This window comes from Mercenaria mercenaria, chromosome 17 (assembly GCF_021730395.1).
Source record: "Mercenaria mercenaria strain notata chromosome 17, MADL_Memer_1, whole genome shotgun sequence".
NCBI lineage: Eukaryota > Metazoa > Mollusca > Bivalvia > Venerida > Veneridae > Mercenaria > Mercenaria mercenaria.
The window spans coordinates 4,150,697-4,169,649 of NC_069377.1; the positions used below are offsets into that span (position 1 = coordinate 4,150,697).

An 18,953-nucleotide genomic window follows, 5' to 3' on the forward strand; every position below is an offset into this window, starting at 1 on the left:
ATTAGATCTACAAGTGTTGCGTAACCTGGAAGGTTCAATGATACCTTTCTATAAAACCTTATATACCTTGTGTGGATGGAAATTTCGTCGATAATAATTGTCATAACAAAAAAAAAAAAAACGCTGTTTTCATTTGAACGTAGTTGAAATATTCAATAGTTTACTTTTAAAACATATCCATTATCACCTAATTGCACTTTACAATGTATGCAAGTACGGCGATTCAAAGATAGAGTAAGAGCGCGCGCTTTGTGTGATGTAAAGAAAAACGTTTCACGACAAGGGTGAATGAATAATTTATTGCGGATGAGGCGGGGTCAACCTGTCAGGATTATTCCAAAAAATAGATTCAGCTTCACAGTTATTGTGACGTAAATGTGCAACTCTATCGACTTGAAAAACGTTGAAGGGCAATTCGATCTTATTTACTTGATAAGCAGAAACCACACGAGTACCTCATATAATAATATTGATAAATACAAAAAGCAAAATCAAATTATAAAGATTAAAAATAAAAGAAATAAGTTTAAAATATGTTTCTTCTTTTAAATTAATACATTTATTTGCTACAGACAACACACGTCAATTCTCTTCCATCCACATATGGCAAGCAGGGTAGAGATCCACACACCGCTTCTACAACGTAGAGAACATTGCCATTCTGATTTCCTGATCCATGAAGGATATACTCTGGATCACTATCAATGCAGATATATTCTCCGGCTGCCGGGTGAACGGTATCAATTGACATCAAGTAGCCACTGTACTCCTTGTTCCATCCTACGAGAAAATTCTTCCAAGTCATAATAAAATTAAATATCGAATGCGTGATGCGTGCAATGAAAACTTTAACGAAATATTCATGCCAAACTGATTACTTACTTGTACCATACCAATGATGCAAAGACAGTTTAAATACATGTTATTATAAAAATTGATAGATATGTTTGAAATCATTTTTTGGTCAGAAATAAGCTTTTTATATATCTACTCTACAGCAGACTTCAGCATGTTTGAGTTTGCAAAACACTAGTACAAAAAAATGTACTATCCAATTTGACATGACGACAGATGTCAATACAGTTAAAAATGTTACCAGAATAGCAGTCCGTCCTTGCCGGGATCATTATAGTAGTTGCATAGTAGGTCCTGCATACAGCACAAGGTGCATCCTCGTCATGAAGGTTTTTGTCAAATGGATTGAAACTACCATACAGTTCATACTCTGTACCGTATATTTTATTTCCATGATCTGCACATACACGTAAAATATATCAGAATCAAAGGTCAAGGAGACATAAGTGCCAAACTGCAAACGTAAGCTTTCCGTCTTAAATAAACAAGTGCAAGCAAAATTTACAGTATTTTTAAGATCAAATATGAGAATACTCTGACTCATTTTAAATTATTTAGGCAAAACCAAATTGAAAAGCTGTAGATAGAATTATCCCATAATGATTATATAGATATGTGACTAAAGTATTTACCGTAAAGCATTAAAAGAAATATTAAAACGCTATGAAAAACTGGAATGTGTCTGTAGGACAGAGGGTGTGCCCCCAACTGCTATATTTGTCACAAATAAGGGGCAATAATTAAAATGTTAATTAGAAAATCCACTATTCTTGCTATTTCAAGAGCCGTAACTCTGTAATTAGCGCTAAAATCTCAAGAAGAATGCCAAGTGTGCAAAGTCACATCATGATAAAGACTCCAGCAAGGTTTCATCAATTTAAATGAAATACTTTTTAAGCTAGGCGCGTCAGAAGGTAAAATATACATTTTTGACTATTTCAGGGGCCATAACTCTAGAACTAGGGGGCAAAGCTAGACGAAACATAAGAGGTGCGTAAGTTCATATCAAGATTAAGATTCATACAATGTTTTATCAATTTATATCAAATACGTTCTGAGCTAGGCGTGTCACAAGGTGAAAATGTGTACTTCTGACTATTTTGGAAATAAGGGCGGGGCCAGGTGCTCAAGTTCATATCACGATTAAGACTCATGCAAGGTTTTATCAATATGCCCCTCCACTGAGTGATGGGGGTGGGGGGGGGGGGGCACAAAATCTGCATTTTAGCACTTTTCTAGGATTCGAATCGTCCGAAATAAAGTCTCATTTAAGGTCTGAAATGGAAATGCAGAATAACGTGCACTACTGTGCTAAGCAGGGATCTGAAAATTTGAAGAAACGATTGCTCAGGAGACAGTTGGCGTATTATGAATATCGTGCCCCAACAACGTTCGTATACCAAACGCAAGTAGTTTGAACAGGGAGAAGACATATATAAAAATGACAATACGTAGAGACATACCCTTAGTCTTCTTTCACAAGGAAAACAGTCTGTTTATATAGTGAAATTGTTGAGTGAACACCGTTTGATAATCGTAATCCTGTTCTTGTTATATCAGTGCAATGGAAAAGTAATCTACATGTATCTATGTTAAATGCTACGCATGATAAAACAGTCATGCATCTAACAGTCCTGAAATTGATTTCTTCGATTTTCTCATATTTCTAGATATTTTTCCCATACTTTGACACATACATGTATATATGGGTAGTGGAGATTGTTCTCTTTCCAGCAGTAGCCTTTTCAACATATTTTACCTTGTGAAATTCTGTGGATTTTGAATTTTTCAAAAAATCGTCTGTTTGTTGACAAATTTCACCACAGAAAATAACAGTAAAATACATTAGTTATTCATCTGTTTTAATGCATATTTGATATTGTGTGCAATCGACTGACGTCATCAACTTCAAAGTGACTTTATTCAAAGTAAATACCTACTTTGTATTCCATCTTGGTACTTTCCCCAGATTGGATCTTCTGGTAAACAAACATAGTTTGCTGGCCCACCCTTATCTGTGTAAGCATTTCCTCCCATGTATCCTATATTTCATAATAAAAATCCCTTAAGTTAAAGCTGTGAAGAAATGGTCAACAGTCAAGGTGAAATGTAATATTCTATATTACACTAGAAAACACTATATATAAATTACGGATTATAAATGGAATGCCAGTTACATTTAAGCCGACTTGTATGTCAAAAATGTCTACACAAAGCCCAACATTAACGGAAAATAACTTTCCATTGTAGAAGTGCATATGGAAATGCATTTCCCAATTTGTATTTATTATAAGCATAATACAAGGTTAGCCTGATGTAAAAGCTAGTCAATGATTTGCTTATTGTTATTTTGCAACATTAGATTTGTGACCTGGCTGTTTTATTGCTGCATTTGTCCACATCCAAATAAAAACAAGGCATATTTCATATTTCCTGATGTACTACGCATACCATTGAAAAGCATATTTCATGAAAATAGTAAGTATGAAATGATTCAGCCCTTTCTAGACAATAACTATTGACCTTAATCCATACCGAAACACATGCATGTGATATATATATATATATATATATATATATATATATATATATATATATATCTTAATTACGATATATAGAAATTTCAAACATCTTTCATTTAGGAAGATACTCTTTCGTTATAATATTGCAATAGCTTGTCCCTAGGCTGGTCGCAAAAGGCCGCACAGAAGAACGGTAAAATAAATCAACGTGGTAGTCTTTTTTCGTTTGTTTTTTCAGTCACACATTTTCGAAGAATCCCATAGTCGAGACAGGCCGGAATAACTGAACCAATGTTTACCCCTCGATAGACATATAAAAACTTTTCTTAATCAAATACTAATGTTTATAAAACTAGTATAATAGTTATTATTACTTAAACTAAACTGTAAATTCACAACAGACATTTTATATATCAGAAAATATAACAAAAAGAAAGAAAGTATGCGCTTTATGATATTTGAACATACGTCAATAATTAGGCCATGTTTCACAACAATTAATCAGTGTTATTCACATCACAAGAAACATTTAAGCCACCGACTGTTATAATGATAATTAGGATATATAGTTCCTATTTTTGTGTAATAGCATTACAAAATACCTTTATAAACAAGAGAGGCATTACCGCTGCACACTGTTCTTCCCCATCGAACATAGGAACTAGCAATTCCTGCCGAAACAATATTTGATGATATTTATCAAAATGTCATCGAATGAAATTTACAGTTTAAGAGATATTTGCTTTAAATCCTATGTATCGGCTACTACATTTTTTACCTTTTAACATCTTTTTTTTTTCACCAGCGAAACTGCCAGTAGTAAGGATGCAGATTAATACAAAGGGTGCAGGGAAAATTCGTTCCTGCAGCAGAGCAAAGACGCGTATAGGTTTTCAGTCATATTACGATATAAATGCTGTCATGTTGACATAATGTTTATAAAGAAATTTAGTTTATTTTAGATTATCTTACTAAAGAAAATATTTATTCTATGTTTGTGAAACCTTCAATAAATCTGCCTGCGTGCAATATACATTCAGCTACTTGGATGTTAAAGAAAGAAAAATAACGCATAAACTATATTGCAATATGTTCTTGTTGTTAAGTTTGCAAGTGATCTTTCCCAACGAATTTGGTGAAAAAAAATGAGAAAAGGCAAAGTTTCACAAATTGTCATTCATACAGTAATATTTGCTTTCACTGTATGCTTTGTTTAGGAAAAAAATGCGTTCATTACTTTTTCAGAAATATCAAGCGGAGTCATTATTGATATTGCAAGCGCGATCTCACGTCATTCATAGAAACATGAACGAATTGACTTCATTTGAAAACATCTTTCAAAATCGGACACCAAAATTTCATAAGGAACATTGAACTATAACTATTCTGACAGTAAAAATCAAAACTTAATCGACATAACAATTTGATTTTTTCTAGTTTTAAGGATATCCTGATAAAGCAATTGCAATATAATGCTGACTGGTTTGTTTCGCTGTTCTTTTTAGATGTTGAAAAGATCGATATCCGGACATTATTAATAATTTTCTTATACGATCGGGAGACAAACCAGTTACTTTTATAGCAAACAACTGTGAAAATTGAATGCTACTTTTGTGCATTTAAACTACATTTTAACTTTTTGAAACTCATCCAAGTATTGCTAGCTTGCAGGAAGTCCCATGGTGGCTTATGCCCGTGTAAATGCACACAATAGCATTTCATTCTTAAATCAAACACATAACATGGTCAAAAATAGTTTATCAGTGAATGGTATGGACTTACGTAAGTGTAGCAACATGACCTTTGCATTTTTTTTGTGTAAGTTAATCATATGACATAAACACACATAACATAACACGGAAATTATATAATAAATATGCAGAAATTTTGTTTGAAATTTGGAAATACGCAATATTCATTCAGTAAAGAAAATAAGCTCGGTACAATAAGGTTATCATTGAAACGTTTCGACTATCTTTGAGACATGAACAGATATGATATGATAAAGACTGTCTAAAACTGACAGTCATAGTAAACATAAATGAAAACCTTGTTTTATTTGGTTCACGTCTTGTCGCAGCTTGATTACTTGTTGCTCTACGTTCAATTCTCCGTCACCAACAAATCTCTCCTCACGACTTCTACATTCTCTTTTGAAATCTGAAAGGAAATGTCATGGACCGTTTTTATAATAGATCTGTAGTGTAGTGTAAATCACAAATAAGCAACGTAATTTCTATCCAGTAAGCTATTTTCATAAAATACAAATCATTGCTTCAGTTCGATTTTCCAGTTCGCTCTCACGTGTAGCTTTTAATCTGGCAGTTGGGGTATTACTAGTATCAATAATCTTATTAGAATAAAAACTGACTTAACATTTAATAAAAATAAGTCATGTATGAAACAAGATGTCTGCAAATGCCGAAAGAAATATTTAAGACATATAGTAATCAATGAAGATACGAGTTTTAGAATATGCACGCAAAATACATTTAAATGTACCTGAGAAAAATTCACAGCATGCATAATGTTTTAAGACATACAACTCAAAAATCACTTCAGAATGTATTTCCTCCCTCCCGATAGTTTATTTAATTTTGAAATACCTTTCTGCAGCTGCACGAATTTACCATCCATTGTTTCGAGTCTCTCGCGTAAAAACTCAATTTCATCTTTCATTGACTGGTATTCATCACCAGTGTTTTTGTCACAAATAACAAAATCTTTAAACAAATTACATGTTAAAACAAAAATAAGCACAAATTTTGCCATGTTTGTAATCCGCGATTGAAGTCAGTTGAACAAGTTTTCGATAAGACATATGTGCTAGTAGGTCATAGCATGAAGAAATTTCCACTTTTGAAAATATTGAAATATTAATTTTCGTGGAGAATTAAATGAAATATTTTGGAAAATCACTTTGGAGCATTATGGATTGGAGTTTCCGGTGTTAAAAAGGTTCTGGAAAAGGCACTCTTCCGTCCTTAATTCGAGATGGCATGCGTGCAGTAAATGATGTCTGACGAAGTACAATTAAGATTCGTGCATTAGGCCTAATAATATATTTTGTCTGTAAAACTTGATAAATGTCAAAATTCTCGATAGATTTTACAAAAGTGTACTTAGAAAAAAAAATTACGTTTCACAATAAATAAAAGCAATAAAACAAAATCGGAATTTTGTTATAGAGTTTAAACGTCATGTCGTCATTTCCGTTTATGCACGTTAATTTCATGCTTCTCTTTTAAATGTGCTATTTTTTTCCAAAATAGTACTAATAATAAGGACGGAGGTGGTATTTGCGAACTTGTTTTTATTTTCAATTTGCAAATTAAACGCCGTCTGATTGGCTAGCTCATTATTTATTCGTGTATTCGAGAAAAACAAAGTTGTAAGAATTTCTTTCCTGGATTAAGACTGCCAAATGAATAAAGCACTGAAAAATGCATTTATGATGTTGTGTACGACCAAAACCCCACTGTGTAACCCTGTCAGGGAAATTATGTGTTTGAATTGAAAATGGCCAATTTTTATTTTTCCGGTTGAACGCATAAAACTAAGCATATGCTAATGCATTGAACACGACATACAATCATTATTCCTATACCTGGTCAGGATCAAATCGCCAGAAAGGAGACAGGGATTGCACTGTTGACGCCCAGATATATTTAACTTTACTAAATATATAAACTGATTTTGTAAGTAGAGGTACATCCATGCAATAACAGTCGATTGTTTTAAACACTTCCACTTTTTCGTTGTAGTACACATTTATACTGTGTTCATCCATACATCCATACAGCGTGTACTATCTTTAACCTAATGCGTAGTCCTGTAAATACAAATACACTTGTAAACTTTATGTTTACATAAACATATGTGTAGTATTTGTTCTTGTTTCAAATATGAAATTTTGGTCTAGTATATTTTAAACTCCTCTTGTACACAAATTCTTTATATCAAGAGCAGCCGATGTGTTGTTTTTATTTTGCATAAAAGAATTGTCTGCATCGGTGGTGTAAAGGTCAGCATGGTTGCCTTCCAAGAAATCGATCCGGGTTCGATTCCCGGCCGATGCACGTACTTTTGTTAGATTTGCTTTTTTAAACATTACGCATTACACAACATTATACGTCATGATAAAGATCTGATTATAAAATAATAAAGTCAAACAGTATTGTGTTTATTTTCAAACAGCAATATTAAGTAATTAACGTGAATATGTATATATGCCACTAGAAGTCGAGGTATTTAACAAAAGTGGGCTTCCTAGAATAACAGCCGCACTTATTTAAAGGTCATAGATTTTTAAAATCATTTAAATCATTTTCAAAGTCTAAGAAGTTGTTTTACCTCGTACTGTTTATCTATGCGGAGAAAAGTATTGAGAACGGCCTAGGCCAAATATATAATCATTGTTATATCATCTTAGATATGAGCAACAATTATGATAGACTAAAGAATGTCACCTTGTCATCTTAAGATCTTGACAAAAGCTGTATTAAGTATTACCGAAAACATGTGTTGTTTTTCCGTATGTGTTGTTTTTTCCGTATATTTCAGACTCAACCTCCATATCGCCAACCCTGGATGGATAGTAACTTGACCGACATTAAGCTCTTGTGGTCAAGTGGTGTCCTATTTGCAAACACTGAGGGCATTGGGAATGGTCATACAGAAAAAATCTTATGAAACTCGATGGAGTAGTAGTCACCAATGAAATAACGAAAACAGCCTGTCCTTCGGTGATAAGTGTTAAAAGGAAGACTAGTGAAGTGTAGAAATTCACTTTATAACAAGGGACATGCAAACTTATCTGGCGATGTGTTCAAGTACAATGTTTCTATGACGGGCAGTAACCAAATAGTCGATATACCACTACTCTACATGCACCGTCGACCAAAGCTAAAGCAGTCACGTGATAATGCCATTCTAGCAGCTGAAATTGTCAACGGATGCATTAAACATCAGAATAACAAAATGGTGATATTTCAAGAAAGCGAGCCTTTTAATCACTCATTGCCACACAACTGAACTCCTTCATTCACGTGAAGGTTCCCCCTGTACGAAAATAGGACCTGTTTTACAGCTGTAAAACGTCTGTAAAAGACCTGTATTTTGAAATTACAGCTGCAAAAGACTGTAGGTGGAGAATTACCAGAAATACAGTTGAAATTTACAGGTGTAAAACAATTGCAGGTCTCAAAAATACAGCTGTAAAAAGTTTAGTTGAAAGTTACAGCTGTAAAATGGTCATGTCCCAAAATAACATGTATAAGCACGTGCATTAACAATTTATTCTTTATTTGAAACTGATAAGTTTAAAGGAAATAATTACGAGATTGTCATATGTTTTCATGACAAAGAAAGTTTTATAAACAAGATATGATGCATAGTTTCTACTTTGTATCTTACTCTTTAATTTTGTAGTTGCTATACTAGAAACATATTTGATATCGTTCTTTACGTACTAGATAATTTATTTTGCCATTTGTGTAGTAATTGCTACCCTTTCTAGAGAATTACAATTCATCCTAAAACTTTTTGTATTTCTGCTTTCGTCCCTTTAAAATAATGTTCTTCTTTTAACACCTGTTATATTTCTACAGCTGTAACATTTAGGCATATTTACAGCTGTAACTTTTTCAGTTTTACAGCTGTAAGTGTTTTTTTACACCTGTATCTCATTTGCATAATTCGACCTGTTTTACAGTCGTTTTACAGCTGTAAATTGAAATCTACAGTTGTAAAATCAATGTTGTTATATAAAATCTACAGGTGTAAAATTGAAATAATTATAACTGTAATTTTGAACAAAAATACAGGTCTTTTACAGCTGTAAAATTTCGTACAGGTTGAGTGTTTTGAAAGTTCCGTCTACCGTGACAGCTATCGATCATCTCGACTCTCTAATGATCGAGTTCCACAGATCTTAGAAAACAGTACTGAACAGCAACAGAAACTATCCAGTTTTATAACTGGGGTATTTTTTATTTTAAAACTATAATTTATAAATCACTTGTGTTTTTCATGTCACATTACGCTTGAAGAACTTCACGTGTAAAATTTTAAAAAATCAATCAACCGTGAAGTCAGTAGTCCAACAATAGCCGTTTTGCACGAAATTCACGACCAAATAGTCGATATACCACTACTCTACATGCACCGTCGACCAAAGCTAAAGCAGTCACGTGATAACGCCATTCTAGCAGCTGAAATTGTCAACGGATGCATTAAACATCAGAATAACAAAATGGTGATATTTCAAGAAAGCGAGCCTTTTAATCACTCATTGCCACACAACTGAACTCCTTCATTCACGTGAAGGTTCCCCCTGTACGAAAATAGGACCTGTTTTACAGCTGTAAAACGTCTGTAAAAGACCTGTATTTTGAAATTACAGCTGCAAAAGACCTGTAGGTGGAGAATTACCAGAAATACAGTTGAAATTTACAGGTGTAAAACAATTGCAGGTCTCAAAAATACAGCTGTAAAAAGTTTAGTTGAAAGTTACAGCTGTAAAATGGTCATGTCCCAAAATTACATGTATAAGCACATGCATTAACAATTTATTCTTTATTTGAAACTGATAAGTTTAAAGGAAATAATTACGAGATTGTCATATGTTTTCATGACAAAGAAAGTTTTATAAACAAGATATGATGCATAGTTTCTACTTTGTATCTTACTCTTTAATTTTGTAGTTGCTATACTAGAAACATATTTGATATCGTTCTTTACGTACTAGATAATTTATTTTGCCATTTGTGTAGTAATTGCTACCCTTTCTAGAGAATTACAATTCATCCTAAAACTTTTTGTATTTCTGCTTTCGTCCCTTTAAAATAATGTTCTTCTTTTAACACCTGTTATATTTCTACAGCTGTAACATTTAGGCATATTTACAGCTGTAACTTTTTCAGTTTTACAGCTGTAAGTGTTTTTTTACACCTGTATCTCATTTGCATAATTCGACCTGTTTTACAGTCGTTTTACAGCTGTAAATTGAAATCTACAGTTGTAAAATCAATGTTGTTATATAAAATCTACAGGTGTAAAATTGAAATAATTATGACTGTAATTTTGAACAAAAATACAGGTCTTTTACAGCTGTAAAATTTCGTACAGGTTGAGTGTTTTGAAAGTTCCGTCTACCGTGACAGCTATCGATCATCTCGACTATCTAATGATCGAGTTCCACAGATCTTAGAAAACAGTACTGAACAGCAAAAGAAACTATCCAGTTTTATAACTGGGGTATTTTTTATTTTAAAACTATAATTTATAAATCACTTGTGTTTTTCATGTCACATTACGCTTGAAGAACTTCACGTGTAAAATTTTAAAAAATCAATCAACCGTGAAGTCAGTAGTCCAACAATAGCCGTTTTGCACGAAATTCACGTGCGTCTGTAATTAACAATTTTCCTTGTGAAATTTTATTGCCATTAGAAAAATTGATAATTGGCTAACTCGAAAAACAGCATAAAGTTTAAAAAATATTGTTGGTTGCTCCGCACGACTGAATCAAATTTAGCGCGAGCACCAAATTGGAATGTTACAATGCAACTGACGCGCAGAAGATATTGCCGTTCAAACGGCTATTGTGGGAATACTGACTTCACGGCTTATTGATTTTTAAAAATTTATCACGTGAAGATCTTCAAGTGTAATTTTGGTATGATGAGACAATTTAAATTTGAAAAATAATTTTTTATTTCAAAATATACCAGTTATACATCTGGATAGTTTCTTTTGCTGTTCAGTATATATGTGTCATGTCAAGCATCCGATCAAGAGGTTAACCATAAGTGCGGAAATCTGCAAGGCACCTAGTCTCAACAAGTATCCATACCGGAAAGACTTATATATAGCTATGGAAGAAATGTCGTTTAAAAATACGGGCTTGGCCTAGTGTACATAATATATGCGAACGAAAACAAACGGTCACACTGACCCTGTAGTCTCCAACCTGATCACACAAAACGACCTTTATGATGATACGATATCCACAACGGGGGTCATTCCAAACTACCATACAATAACAGTCGATTGTTTTAAAACCTTCCAGTTTTTTAGTTGTAGAAGTTATTTATACTAGATGCATCCATGTATACATGTATACAGCGTGTACTTTTAACTTTAACCTAATGTGTAGTGCTGTTAATATACATATACTTGTTAATTCTATGTTTACATAAACATATGTAGTACTTTTTGTGTTTTAAATATAAAATTAGATTCTAATATACCTTTAAACTCATGTTACACAAATGCTGTCAATGTGTTGTTTTTATTTTGCATTAAGAACGGTCTGCATCGGTGGTGTAAAGGTCAGCATGGTTGCCTTCCAAGCAATCGATCCGGGTTCGATTCCCGGCCGATGCACGTAATTTCATTATATTTTTTTTAAACATTACGCAGTACACAATATAATAAATCTGATGATACCTGATTATAAAATAATAAAGTCAAACCCTTTTTCTTTTATGTTTGGTATTTAGATTATGTATACAACATAAACATACAGTGTTGTGTTTAAGGTTTAAAATACTGAATACTAATCGCGCATTCAGTAAATAAAATTAGACCGGAGTTTTTAACAATTTTAACAATTCTTTTGAACGGCCTACGCCAACTATATCATCATCATTATCATCGTAACATCACCATCATCTCAGATGTGAACAACAGTTATGATACACTAAAGAATGTCACCCTGTCGCCGTAAGATCTTGTCAAAAGCTGTACTAAGTATTACAGAAAACGTGTTGTTTTTCCGTTTAGATAGTGACTTGGCCGACAGTAAGCTCTTGTGGTCAAGAAATGGTATCTTTATTGCAAACACTGGTGGCATTGGGAATGGCCATACAGAAAAAAGCTGATGAAACTCGATGGAGTAGCAGACACTTATGAAGCTCGATGGAGTAGCAGACACCAATGAATCTCGATGGAGTAGCAGACACCAATAAAACTCGATGGAGTAGAACACACCAATGAAACTCGATGGAGTAGCAGACACCAATGAATTAACGAAAGCAGGTTGTCTTTTTCCTGAAGATTTTACCGCTGCGGAACGATTTGTAAGTATACTTGAAAAGAAAAGACTGAAGAGGAAAGAAGAATGCGAAGCTAAATGGAAACCATTTGTGAAGGCGGATGTCGAAACCGGAGCCAGTCGTGTGGATAGTTTAATCAGCAAACATGAGAGGCACTTTAATGAGGAAGAAAAGCAGACCAGAACGAATGTCGTAAAGTCAAGTTATTCTCAGTTTTCAATGGTGTGGACACGGTTTTGAGAAATCATAAGGAACTAAAACCTGATATTTAATATTCAGAAGAAAATGAGTTCTACAAGGATTATACAGTTTCAAAGCAAGGCTTTCAAGAAAAAGGAAATGAAGGAAAGATACTTTTGACATTAAAGAAAATTCCACATTATGTGCATAGCTTCTAGTAAATTTCTTGGAACAACTCATGGAGACAGTGGTGATAAGTGTGAAAAGGAAGTGAAGTGTAGAAATACACTTTATACTAAGAGACATGCAAACATATCTGGCGATGTGTTCAATTGCAATGTTTACCCCCAGTTTCCTTTATAAAAGTTACTGACCGTTCAAAGGCGGTACCCCTATTTTCAACTGGTTTTCTGTCTGCCTTGTACTTTCTGTTGCGTATGTTGTCTTGTTTGTTGTAAGCGCTTTTTCCCCATTATCGCCCCCTCCTTTCCCCTAGTATTTGTGCTCCCCCGTCTCTTTTGCATCCCCTCCCCCTTTACTATGAGTTAATAAGTTTTCGTGCCCCTCCCTTTATTTTGACTGCCGGAATCCTAAGGAGGTACACGATTGTTTTTCCTGCTTTAAGGCCTGCGTTGTGTGCTCGTGTGTCTAAAGCGGTGCGCAACAGTGTTCTTGTATCTTACTTGTGTGTTTTTCTATATAAGTAATTGGGTGTGGTTGTGTGTTTATCTTTGGTACTTGACTGTCTTCGCTATTGTGAATTACCTTGTAGTGTAACTGTGATTAAGAAACGTAGCATTCCCTTTGTATAGTCAGTCTTGTTCTACTTTCCCCTTCGACCTCCTCCTCAACCCCCTTTTTACCCCTTACCACTTCCTCCCCCTTATATCTATATTTGGCATAAATTCATATGTTTTTGTTGGATGTTTGAAGCAACCCGTCTGTAATATTTTTGTTGCGGGCTAACTTTGCAAATGCGTGGCTCTGAGGCTGTGTTTTTAGTGCTCTGTGCTTCCGAGAAATCTACTCTTACCTATTATCTCCTGTAACGGGCAGGAATCAAATAGTCGATATATCACTACCCTACATGCAATCATCGACCAAAGCTAAAACAGTCATGTGATAACTCCAACAGATGTCACACCAGCAGCTAAAATTGTCAACGGATGCATTATGCATCGGAATAACAAAAAGTTGACATTTCAAGAAAGCGAGCCGCCTTTTATCACTGATTGCCATACAGCCAAACCACTTCATTCGCGTATCCTTGGCAGCTATCGATCATTTTAAATCTCTAATGATCGTGTTCCATAGATCTAAGAAAATCTGTGGTCATGTCAAGCATCCGATCAAGAGGTTAGCCATATGTGTTGAAATCTGCCAGGCACCTAGTATCAACAAGTACAACAAATATACTACAACCGAAAAGACATACCTATAATGATTAATCTATAGCTATAGAAGTTCACAAAGTACGATCTTGCCCAGAAAACTATGGTCATCCAGTAGCTCTAGTTAACATGATATCATTGAACGAAAAAAGGATAAGTTTCCTGATATTGCTCTACACCAAAAGGTGACACTGATCTCCAGACACACAAATTCGTCATGCTGCAAGGTTTTGCGTTTAGGCTAGTGTCATGTAAAGAAGCAATATTGAGAATCATATTATAACCGAAGGAGTTATTTAAAAATGAACTAAACTTTATTACTTAGAGCCCGGAAATGAAAACATATACCAGAAAATGATGCTTGAACGCTATATTTATTTACCAGCAACTTAATAGCTATAAAACCCAAAACATCAGGTAATTGAAATGTTAATGGATTTTCGTGACATGGAATATTCGCCTAGTCCAGGGGATCGAAATGCGACCTCCCAACTCATAATTATGTGTCTACAGAGCCACCTGTGCTGACAGTTTTGATATATAATAATCATCATTATAACTATGATATTGTCTAGTTTAAAACTGTTTGTGGTGAACTGTGCCAATAAACAATAAGCCAAAAGAATTTTCAGGTGGAAATCCAAATAGCCAGTGTAGCGCATGTCTGCTTCACTCAGATTTATGGAACTCAAAGAATATCGTTCGTTACCATAAATAAGTAGGATATCTGTATCTGTTAAGAGCACTTTAGATGTGAAATATGTAAACTTCCTTGATTGAAATGGTATTTTACCCAGTAATCAAGGCATGCCATTTCCTCGTTATCTCGGGTATCTTACGCACTAATTCATATCATCTGATGTATAGTTTAAATAGTAAAACGTCTCATTTACATATTAATACTAACCTAACAATACAACTGATACAGTGAATAAAAAACTTTCGATCAAACAAAACTACTGACATTCTCTAAAAAAGGAAAAAAGTTATTTTGAAAGTGATTTTTTTCAAACAAAAGTTTGTTATAATGAAACTCTGACGTGGCCTCCAGAGTTATTCGTAACATATGAATAAGCGATGGATTAGACAATTACTTCTTTATTCAAAAGAGGTAAACGGTTAAAATATATATATATTTTTATTTTTAATGACATTAAAACATGTACATTTTCCTTTTTGTTTAAGTTGGTCAGTCACATTTAAGCAATATGTAATGACATTTTCACTTCTTGTTTATTCTATTTGAGATATATTTAAAATACCAGAAGACCATTACGTATAGTCAGATCCCTATATGAAATGTATAATTTACTGGGTTTTATTTCAATTGTGTAATTACACCATCGCCGCCTTTAATATGAAAGTCTTTGAAAAGATGAGCATTTCTTTCAATTTCAATATAATGTCTAGTTTTGCATTTCCATTTTATAGATACCGGGATATTTCAACAGTGTGAACCAAAAGTTAAGTTTAGCTTTGAAATTAATTTATTTCCAATCTATCTCAAGCATCCAAGATAGGCAAAAGAAGAAAATAATGATTTAACAAACATGCATTTCCAGTGAATTGCTATGGAACACCGGGGCTGTCTGATGTGATCAACTGATGTGATATAAGACAGTACAGCAAAATAACAAGAAAACACAGCTTTAAACAAGTTAATACTGTATGTTAACATAATAAAACTACAGTTGATCACATCAGACAGTCCTGGCGTTCCATAAATTCAGTTAAATGTATTCTTTGATCAATATAGTACAATAATTCTTACATTCATATTATTACTTGGGCTAAGTATGTTTATCAAATTTATACTTTTGGCAACCAAATCTTGAAAATACCTCTAGTGAAAATCCAAAATGAATTCAGCCCCAGGAAACGTATATCAGCGTAAATGATTTGAGATATGTTAAAAAGTTTTCCAGAAATACAACTACTTGACAAAAATTAGATTAACCACCATTAACAGCAATATGTCTTGATGTAACTTGCGTACATTTGCGGACACAGATGATAACCGCACGAGCCATATTTCCAAAGAATCCGATGGAGTCGTACACTAACTGTACGCAAAACGGGCGGATAAACTTTACTGTACTGTTTCGTATGTTTACATGATACACTCACGCTTTATTTATTTATTCGTTTTCACTCCCAATTCTGTGCAAAATTTTATGCAAAATTTTATTTCATATATACACTGTATGTTCAGGGAGGTATAAGGTATCAAGCATGCGACTTGTTTTTTTGTTACATTTAGCTCCCTTTAACCTAATATAGAAGAATATGAAATGTATTGATAAACCCGACCAATGCATGGGACAGTGAAAAAGGATAATTAATAGTATATTGTTTGTTAGATCATATTAAACGGAAATTTCGGTTTAAACAATAGATTTAGAACCATAGATTTTCAGCAATTACTTCTGCTGATAAAACGTGTATATATAGTCATCAGTATTTGGGTTTTATTGTTCAAGAAACAAAAGCTTGTGTCTTGTTTTGAAAAAAAAGTTCTTTGGAAACATGCCAAAATGATTTTACCCATTCGTCGTTGCGTATGACGTTGATCCAGTTCTTACACGTGTACATGTAGATATTTCACCAGTTTGACTGTCTCAATTCTTTTATCTCCAGACTAGTTTTAGCATGATCTTTACTTTGTCCCCTATACATTGTGTATATCTTTATTTTAAATCAAGGAAGTATAATCTCTTACCGGCTATGTATTCGTATTATCTATATATGATATCATAATTTTTATCAGTTTATATCTGATCATATTTTTTTCCAAAATGGCGACTGAGGAAAACTTTGACAAAGGTATTTTAAAATTTACTGTATTTTATAAAGTGTTTAAATGAATGAAATTTAAGTCTGTAAATATGTTTGCCATGAGCGGATATCTTTTAAACACAATCAATATTAAGAGAGAAAAATATCTATATATAATGAAAATGATATTTTAGTCGTTCTGTTTTATACAATCAACTGTTTTGACGAATATAGTCTCACACTAGCATTAGCATTTTATAAAAATGGGTATTAACTAATAAAATTAAAGATACTAAAACGATTAACACAAACAACAATAATTCTACATTTAAGTTTGTCGACTTTAGGGCGTTATGCCTTTTTCTCGATAAACAAGTAAAACGGAAGTTATGTAACGTCATAAAGACGTTACGTTACATGTCGAACTCATATGATAAACATGTAGGTCAGAGACCACAAATTAAAAGAAATGTACAGGGAACTTACTGGGAATAAGGTAGGCGTATACCTGGGAGTAAGGTACTGTTTGTCCGTTCTGATATGTCAGTCATGAAAACAACCCCAAGAAGTGTTTTTAGGTGATTTTTACTGCATTTACAGTATTTTATTATTTTTTTTGAAAAGATTTGCTGCATTTTATGTGTATTGAAAACAAAGTCATGCCAACGATGTAAACAGGGTGTCATCTCATTCACATGAACATTACTTAAATAAAGTATCACCATGCCTTTGTGTTTCGTTCTATAGTTTGGTGGAACTAACTTAAAGATAGTTTTTGAAAAAAATGTGACATGTATCGATTTATGGAAGGCCGTAAAAAGTGTAAATAAGATCATGTACTTCCCAGAAACAGAAATAAACAAATGAACCCAATACTGTTAAAGTATATTTAGTTCTAAAGCGTGCACTCCACCACCGTTATTAGGCTATATCTATTGAAATACAATTCTAGAACATATCGGCCATTTCGGCCAACATAAATATAAGCATTTAAAGCAGAGACAGATGTTTCAAGAAAATTTTGTTGTGTGGTATTGTTTTAAACCCTTTGAAAGGAAATATTTTGATATTTACTGTATTCATCACCAGTCTATGCAATAATTCTTTTATGTTAGTAGAAAGCGTGTATAGTAATATAAGCATTTTTTACCTGCAATCATGAATATTATCATAATGTAAAATGTGTTTCTGATCCCTTTGATTAAATAACCCACTGTGCAATATTCACTCTGGGCTCGAAATATTGCAAGAAAATCGAAATAATGTGAATACCATTCACGTTAAAAATGGATTTAGACGTAAGTAAAAAATTTCAAAAATAATAGGATAGATATAGTATTCCACCAAAAAATATGCAACTTCAATTTTTCCACTATATTTTGTTTCTGAAGCTGTGTAATTATAAAGTGTTACTTTGGTCTATAGGTGTAGTCACTGAAGATAAAATTTAATATATAAATGTCTAACTGTAAGTACAACATAATGGCTCCTTGTAAACATCAAAGTCTGATGTATTTTGGCGTTTATTTTTAATTGTTACTATCAACATGTAGACGACGACATCTGATTTGTTCTGAAGACAGTTTTTTGTTCCATATCTGTTTTATTGTACAAGTATTACACAAAAATTCATATAGTGAACTTAATTTTGTGTGTATATACTATTTTAATAAAAAATCAAACAATCAATTCAATTCTTAAAATTGATTTTCTTTCACGAGGGATATTTAATTAATCATTCTGTAAGTGTTGCAGCAATAAAAGGCAGCCCATTACTTGGACTCGGTCTTGATATTCTAGGTGTTTGGAAATATGGAGACCGTGCTTAAGACGGTGCTAACGGGCATTTGGGGTGTTGCACATTTCATTACCTCTTATGAAATTACTTTATTAAATTGAGTGTGCCAATATTTTACTTAGTTAATTCTTTGCTTCTTATGATAGTTTTAGTTTCAAGAAGAAAAGATAACATGCGTTGTATTTCATTTTTCTTTAAGGTAGTTCTGCACGTTTGATAAACCGGAAGTGATGGCGTAACGTCATTTATCCGGAAGACGTAGAATAAAGCCTGGATTCGGCGTACGGAAATGAAAATCATTTTATGAATTAATGGCAGCCCGTTAGTAATTTTTTTACAATGGCATTGTTACTTTCTTTCTTAAGTAAAAATA

At 33.3% G+C, this 18,953-nt stretch overlaps 2 protein-coding genes and 2 non-coding genes across 4 annotated transcripts in view; 3 read left to right on the plus strand and 1 right to left on the minus strand.

The window, feature by feature from the left end:
• Positions 1-500: 500 nt before the first annotated feature.
• Positions 501-8,331, minus strand: LOC123537565 (short-chain collagen C4-like). Its single transcript, XM_045321379.2, has 6 exons — positions 5,984-8,331; positions 5,427-5,537; positions 3,980-4,048; positions 2,796-2,897; positions 1,097-1,252; positions 501-780 (listed from the first exon to the last, which is right to left on the minus strand). The coding sequence occupies exons 1-6, from the start codon at positions 6,147-6,149 to the stop codon at positions 560-562; spliced, it is 825 nt and encodes a 274-aa protein (XP_045177314.2). The 5' UTR covers positions 6,150-8,331; the 3' UTR covers positions 501-559.
• Trnag-ucc (transfer RNA glycine (anticodon UCC)) lies at positions 7,385-7,456 on the plus strand. The gene has a single exon. It is a non-coding gene; the product is annotated as a tRNA-Gly (tRNA).
• A 3,362-nt stretch (positions 8,332-11,693) lies between the features above and the next one.
• Positions 11,694-11,765, plus strand: Trnag-ucc (transfer RNA glycine (anticodon UCC)). Its single transcript has one exon. It is a non-coding gene; the product is annotated as a tRNA-Gly (tRNA).
• A 4,847-nt stretch (positions 11,766-16,612) lies between these two features.
• LOC128550230 (uncharacterized) overlaps positions 16,613-18,953 on the plus strand; it is a 31,869-nt gene continuing 29,528 nt past the window's right edge. The window contains exon 1 of the mRNA XM_053528837.1: positions 16,613-16,830. The gene's annotated coding sequence lies outside the window, so the exon portion shown is untranslated. The remainder of the gene's footprint in view (positions 16,831-18,953) is intronic.

Bases quoted from the DNA above. Each gene is read 5' to 3' on its own strand.
- LOC123537565 (XM_045321379.2), bottom strand. From the start codon at position 6,149: ATGGCAAAATTTGTGCTTATTTTTGTTTTAACATGTAATTTGTTTAAA. The intron at 2,898-3,979 runs GTATTTTGTAAT...TATGAAATATAG, and splicing joins TGCCTCTCTTGTTTATAAAG to GATACATGGGAGGAAATGCT. The intron at 1,253-2,795 runs GTAGGTATTTAC...GTGTATGTGCAG, and splicing joins GTACCAAGATGGAATACAAA to ATCATGGAAATAAAATATAC.